The sequence below is a fragment of the Macrobrachium rosenbergii genome, chromosome 21 (genome assembly GCF_040412425.1).
Source record: "Macrobrachium rosenbergii isolate ZJJX-2024 chromosome 21, ASM4041242v1, whole genome shotgun sequence".
Classification (NCBI taxonomy): Eukaryota; Metazoa; Arthropoda; class Malacostraca; order Decapoda; family Palaemonidae; genus Macrobrachium; species Macrobrachium rosenbergii.
Genome location: NC_089761.1, coordinates 35,721,364 through 35,728,059, shown reverse-complemented (window position 1 = coordinate 35,728,059; position 6,696 = coordinate 35,721,364). Strand labels below are relative to the sequence as shown.

Below are 6,696 nucleotides of genomic sequence, written 5' to 3'. Positions count from 1 at the left end.
ATACAAAAAGATCGCTACTAAATTTAAAAGAAATAAATAAGGAATTTGATCTTGGTGGCAATGTCTTAGTTATGTCCAGATGGAACTTTTACAGGTGCAGCAAGACATTTTCAGTCCTACATTGGAAATAGAATTCATGAAAGTGCTAATATTCTTGCAAGGCATTTTGAAACAATAGCATCAGTAGCGTGGACAAGAACTTCCATGCAATGAAAAATGTTTAAGCGTTAGTCATGTTAAATTTTGAATCAGTAGTGGACATAAAAAAAAGTTCACTATAGTGTGTTTGAGCATGCTTTTTGAAATTAACAAACACCTTAATGCATTTTCCAGCCTTTGGTTAACATTTCATAAAGATTTAGCTATTGCCATAAGAATTCCTGTAGGTAAACCTAAAAATGATACAGGCAAAGCTAATAACGAGAGACTTCTATCTCCTCAACCAGTGCTTAACGAAAGTTCTTGAAAACATGGTCAGTGCCGGACTAGAACATGGTACAATGTTTGCTAAAGACCAAAATTATAATTCTGTCCCAGTTTGTATTTCAAGACACAGCATTTTAGATGACCACATAAGCTCAGACTTTCATAGAAAACAAATAACAGATGTTCCTCGATATTCAGAAGGCATGAAACAGAGACACTTAATTCTCTATACACATGCCATAACAATATTATTCCTGTTCACTTGCCAGTATTCATAATATTCCCAAGACGCCAAGGTCCACACTTTGCAATATATGCTGATGATTCCAAGTCTGACAGGTTTAGGTTTAGGATTCAGTACAATCTCACCTAAGAAAAAAAATTGTGTAAAAACAATGCTTTCATGTTCACAGCAGAACTGTGTGTAGTAGATTCAGTGCTGAAGATTATTAAGAATATGTCACCACAGAAATTGACTCAAAGTGCTATTGAAGCCCTTCAGTGTCTAAAAGTTCTTATGTAGAGCAGAGATAAATAAGTTTACATTCCCCAAATTAGATAAAGTTCATGTAAAACAGATTTGTGGGATCCTTACCCATGTGGGCATAAAGGGACATGAGGATGCCGATAAAGCATCTAAGTTAAAACTGCTATTAACAAATCTAACCTAACAGTTTCAGTCGGTGATTACTTAACATTTCTTCACTTTCAGCTCCTGTTCTCATATCATATACTGTATTGTGATTTACTCCGAATGGCTTTAGTGGGATCCATTTTACACTAATCTTAGTCCTAAAATCTCAAGATGGTCATCATCGCCATTCCACAAACTACAAATGAAATAAGTTTTCCCAATGGGTCCATACAGTTCCCTCCCCACTTTGTTGGACTTTCACCAGCTGATTCATTTTACACTCACATGCAACCACAGTAAAATTCTCTCTCAACACCGTAAATAACCCAATCCAAAACAAGACTTCCATACATGCATATCAAGCAAAATGTAAACCATTCAGGATTTTGGAAATAACTTCAGAGTACAGCTGAGAATAGGATTCCAAAGAGCTACAAATCTGATTTACTTTTATTTTGATTAATAATACTGGCAACAGACTTACATGAGGTATAATGTTAATGAAGTGAAAAAATATGAAACAAAGGACACAATTTCTACCTTAACATTAAACAAAACTAATGGTTCTTTCTTTACGTAGTGATACATCAACATCCTAAACAGCCCCTCTCAGTCACAATGAACAAAGAAACCAAATTAGTTCTCAGACTGGAAATATTCTTTGCTGCCAGAAGGATCAGCTTTCATGGTTTTGCCACCGGGCCTCCAGCCAGCTGGGCAAACTGGAGAGAAAAAGGAAAATATTAATCACAGTAAACAGTTATCACATAATTTTCCCCATTAACATCACTATCAAACATACCAGCCCACATCGCCACACCTGAGCAGTCACTGATTATGATGGGCTACAAAATTCCAAGAGAAACTCTGCCAAACTCAAGACTATCCTACTAGCATAGTCCACTCTCCCATGTCAACATTTTTCCACAAAATGTCACTAGCATTTTATATAATACATTAGTCAAAATTCACTTATGGCAAACTTGTATAAAGGGCTTGTTCTTGGCTATAAATACAAATCATTTTCTGTCTTTTAAAACCTGATGATTTATATAACAAGAAATGCTGAAGGTTTCCAATTAAAACAACACTGTCTCAATACGATCCTCATCAATATAAGGCTTTACAAAATGTCTCGATATGATCCTTTCAATATTTAAGGATTTGCAAAATGATTAACCATTTCAACATTGTTTGAAAGCAGATGACATTTTGCAATCAAAAGAAAAATCTGCAATGACCCACAGTGAATATTAACATTTGAACATTGCAACAAATTATTCATGGTTTATTTGTCCAAACTTCAAAACACATACATCACATGTCTAAGCTTAAGCTTCCTAAAGAGTCCAAGTTTTACAACCACATTAGCTAAGGAAGCAGTTTCCAACAAACTGAATGGCTCAAACTATGTGACCAAATATACTGAAAGATTTACAGTAAATGATTGTAATTCTTTTTTGAAATTTCAAAAGAAAATCTCATGAAAAGACATATTTTCATTGTACCTCTCAAAATGCAATGACAAGTAACAAAAACTTACCTTCACCATGTTCATCAGTAAACTGGAAAGCCTGAACTAATCTAAGGGTTTCGTCAACATCCCTGCCAACTGGAAGATCATTGATTGTGACCTGAAATACACAAATGGCATCATGAAACAAAAACATAAAAAAAAAGACTAGCCATGAAGGATTGTAGCTTAGAACCAGTTTCCTAAAAAAGGCAATCTAGTATCAATCTTTTCTCATTTTGAACATCAATGTCAGCATTCTTCTGCCAAATTCTCCACTGGCAAAATTACACATTATGACTGAATATGCACTGTACTATTTATAACATTACCCCCTAAATTAAAAGTCCAAAGGTTACCAAACACTTCAAGTACATACTTCAATAAATTTCATCAGGTGTAAAGCAAATCAAGACTGCAATGGACCAAAACTTTACAGTCAATGCAAACGCCCACTGAAAGAATATTACAAGACTGCACACACAATCAACCTCACTAGAATACAATCAAGATACCTCAAATATTACCAAAGTATTGAACACCCACTGTTTAAAATTCATACAGATATGAATCAATAATATTGTATTCCTTTAAAATTGCCATCACAAAAGCTCTTGACGTTTAGTAGTATTGAAGATTTTGGGTTACAATAAAACCAATTTAACAAAGTAGGAATTTCAGTGGTAAAATTACTTACTCTTGTGATGTGTGTGGAAGTTCCATACCTTCCAAGGATACAAAATTGAACAGCAACTCCAGTGCAGCATACATCCCATTAGCATTAAATCAACAACTTCCCCCGTAATGTTTACTTCATCGATTCAGGTTTAACTACTTCCGCTAACGTCAACACTTAAGAATTATTAGCAAAACCGGAATCTCAGATGTGTGTGTACAGTGTAAAGAATGAGCTACGCTCAAACCTATCGGGGTAGAGGTCTTGCTGAGAATTTATAATTCCCACAATGTCTCCTTGAACATTCATCCAAACCTGGGAGAGATAATCGAACTAAAATTTTATCTGGGATGAAGAAACTTACCTGTCTAAGATTTCCCTTGTCATCGATGATGAAAAGGCCCCTGAAGGCAATACCATCCTCTTCTTTAAGGACACCATAGCTCTTTGCAATCTCCATGGATTTGTCAGCCAACAAAGGAATATTCATATCTCCCAAACCGCCTTCCTTGCGTGGGGTATTGATCCTGAAAAGGAGGACACTGACTTATATTTTGGTCACTGGGAAATTGGTAAATTTCTTCAGAGTAACATAAACCAAAGTCTCTGGTTTTCTGCTCATAAGGTTGGTGAAGACAGACATTCTGACAACCTGTTACTGGTCTCTAACAAGCCAGAATGAAACTAACATCTTTTCCACATCATATTTTGGACCAACAACATATATATAAACAAAATATAACTGTATATATACAAAATTGAACTTTTCACCAGCACACTGAACTTACCAAGCAAGATGAGAGAAGTGAGAGTCTGTTGAACAAGCAATGACTTCGCAGTTAATATCTCGGAACTCTTGTACTCTGTCTGAGAAAGCAATGATCTCTGTGGGACAGACAAAGGTGAAGTCCAAGGGGTAGAAGAAGAAGACAACATACTTCCCCTGGTAATCGGCTAGTGAGATCTCCTGAAACTGGCCGTCAACAACAGCTGTTCCCTTGAAAACTGGGGCAGGCTTGGTAAGCTGTGGTACTTGGTTGCTCATTTTGGATTTGTGGTTGCCTTCTTTCTGAAATAAAAACAAAATTTTAAGTGGACTGTGGTTTGCTGTCAAATTGTTTAAGTCTGTTGCATGAGAAAAATCATTTTTGTACAATTTTCCTTCTGAAATTGACTCGAGTAAGAAAAATAATCATAGTACAGCATTCCAAAATCTACCAATTCAAAGCATGTATTCAATGTTTATGTCAAGCAATGTATACAATATCTTTAAAACTAACTAATGCAAATAAATCAACCATGTAAAGATTCTATCCTTCAACTGAGACTAACTCTACTAAAGTGAGGATTATGAATAACTTATCCTAGACAAAATGGGAAAAGAATAATTTCCTTTATGATCATTTGCAAAGCCAAATAAACTGACATGCCAGTAAGTGTATATAAGTTGGCAATAACTGCAGGTTACATTATGCACGAAATCAAAAACGAAAATTTACTTATTGCATAAACAACCCAGTGTCGAGATACATGCTGGTATACTGCACATTACACTGTTTAATCAAGTGCATTACAGGCTACACAAGAACTGGTCTTCCAACCTTTCAAGCACTAAAGCATTCAATATTCTCAGGAGTAAGTCTTCATTGACTTGGCACAGATTCCAGTAAAAAGATTAGATTGCCTGAATGGCAACGCTATGTTCTCCTCTTAAAGTCCAAGATACATGTAATTCATGCTTCCTGAATACAGTATGTAGTTTTAAAATAGTTTCCCCTCTCTTGATGTGTTCATACACTGTATGGCAACAAAAAATTAGGGCTGATACGAGGGTCCCCAAGGTAATGAGGGTGATGTTTTAAACATCTCTGATATGGTCTGGGCTGAGAAAAGTAACTGTAAAGGTTTGTTTCTTTTCTTTGGAGTTGTAACCTACAGTAGACTACAGATCAGTATCTCAGGGTACGATAAGCAATACATCAACATACAGAAATACTGTTCAGGCATAATGTGGAAAAATATGAATACATACAGTTCCAAACAACTTAAAATTTTAAGACAAAAGAATCCAGGAAACCTACCAAAGTAGTATTATCATCTGAGTCACTAAAATCATCTAACACGTTAAATTCCCCACAGCTGTCTTTCAAACCTGCTACTACACCGCTACGTTTTGGAATCTCAACTGACATTTCCTTCCTTCTCAATTCTTCTTCCTCCGCCTCCTCTATTTTATCCACTTCCTCAAACATAGCATCCAACTGCTCTCTGCTCAATGTAGGCACATCCTCCGAGGGCAACGTGAAAGAAACACTCCTCGTCCTCGCACTCTCTCTCCTCTTTTGCCTGTCAGCTGAATTGCGACTTTGCAAAATGCTTTTTGGCTGATCAACCGAAATTGCTCTCCCCCTTACAGGATCAACCGTGGTTCCCTTTCCCATTACACTGTCACCCATTCCAGTCTTCTCGGCCACTGAAGAAATCGCAGTGGCTCCCTCAGTTTTTTCATCACCTTTAAAGCCCTCATCTTGCACAAATGCACCATTGGTGTGGGAGTCTGCCTTCTCCCCCTTAACCTTTTTCTTAGATTGCTTGCCACAGCAGCAGAGCATGTTTAACGATAATCAATAACATTAAGAGGCTGTATTCCAACACATCTACTTTTCACCATATCTTTAAACGAGAGTAACCAAAAAATGCCACGGTTTCCAATCTGACAGTTTAACACCGTGTAATGTAGCTCCTAAAAACGAACGTGATTCTGTCCACTAGGATTTATCACCTACATTACCACTTGTGTTGATAAGATACTATAATCTACCGATTTGTTTATACCTCCACATAACCAAGCAGTACAGTAGTATTCAAGGATTCTCTCCATGATAAAAGACAATTACTGCACACTACATGACTGCCCAAAATTGTCCACACACAATCCAAGCTTCATTTCAATTAAATTATATCATTTTTGCAACATGATTTGAAAAATTCTCCTAATATAAGGATTGAAAAACCTAAGCCTTTGACCTGAATTCCATAGAAATTAATTCTGATAAGCAAAGACGGATTTCCACACGTGTTCGACACGATAACGGATTTAATCCCCTACATCCCTGACACATTATTAGAATGCTAAAGTATTTTAAGGCTAACAAAAGGTTTCCTCAATTAAGTGCTGTACATCTTAAGTGCCTTTGACAGAGAGAGAGAGAGAGAGAGAGAGAGAGAGAGAGAGAGAGAGAGAGAGAGAGAGAGAGAGAGAGAGAGAGAGAGAGAGAGAGAGAGAGAGAGAGAGAGAGATTAATAAAAATGTTTTGGACAAATAACCAGACTGTGCTCAATGTGCACTGGTGAAACATTTGAAAACGACTAGACTACACAAAAGACATGCATGAAGTATTTCCGTACTGTGCTAAAGTGGTTTGTTGCAGTTACCCTACACAACAT

At 36.6% G+C, this 6,696-nt stretch overlaps 1 protein-coding gene across 1 annotated transcript; it reads right to left on the bottom strand.

The window, feature by feature from the left end:
* Positions 1 to 1,498: 1,498 nt before the first annotated feature.
* Positions 1,499 to 6,018, bottom strand: LOC136849932 (peroxiredoxin 2-like). Its single transcript, XM_067123455.1, has 5 exons — positions 5,331 to 6,018; positions 4,038 to 4,318; positions 3,614 to 3,776; positions 2,604 to 2,694; positions 1,499 to 1,782 (listed from the first exon to the last, which is right to left on the bottom strand). The coding sequence occupies exons 1-5, from the start codon at positions 5,859 to 5,861 to the stop codon at positions 1,697 to 1,699; spliced, it is 1,152 nt and encodes a 383-aa protein (XP_066979556.1). The 5' UTR covers positions 5,862 to 6,018; the 3' UTR covers positions 1,499 to 1,696.
* Positions 6,019 to 6,696: the final 678 nt, after the last annotated feature.

What these genes read in the sequence shown, in the direction of transcription:
- LOC136849932 (XM_067123455.1), bottom strand. Translation starts at nt 5,861, where the DNA reads ATGCTCTGCTGCTGTGGCAAGCAATCTAAGAAAAAGGTTAAGGGGGAG. An exon ending in CACTTCTCTCATCTTGCTTG is followed by an intron (nt 3,777 to 4,037) that starts GTAAGTTCAGTG and finishes CCTCCTTTTCAG; the next exon opens with GATCAATACCCCACGCAAGG. An exon ending in ACAAGGGAAATCTTAGACAG is followed by an intron (nt 2,695 to 3,613) that starts GTAAGTTTCTTC and finishes TGTGTATTTCAG; the next exon opens with GTCACAATCAATGATCTTCC.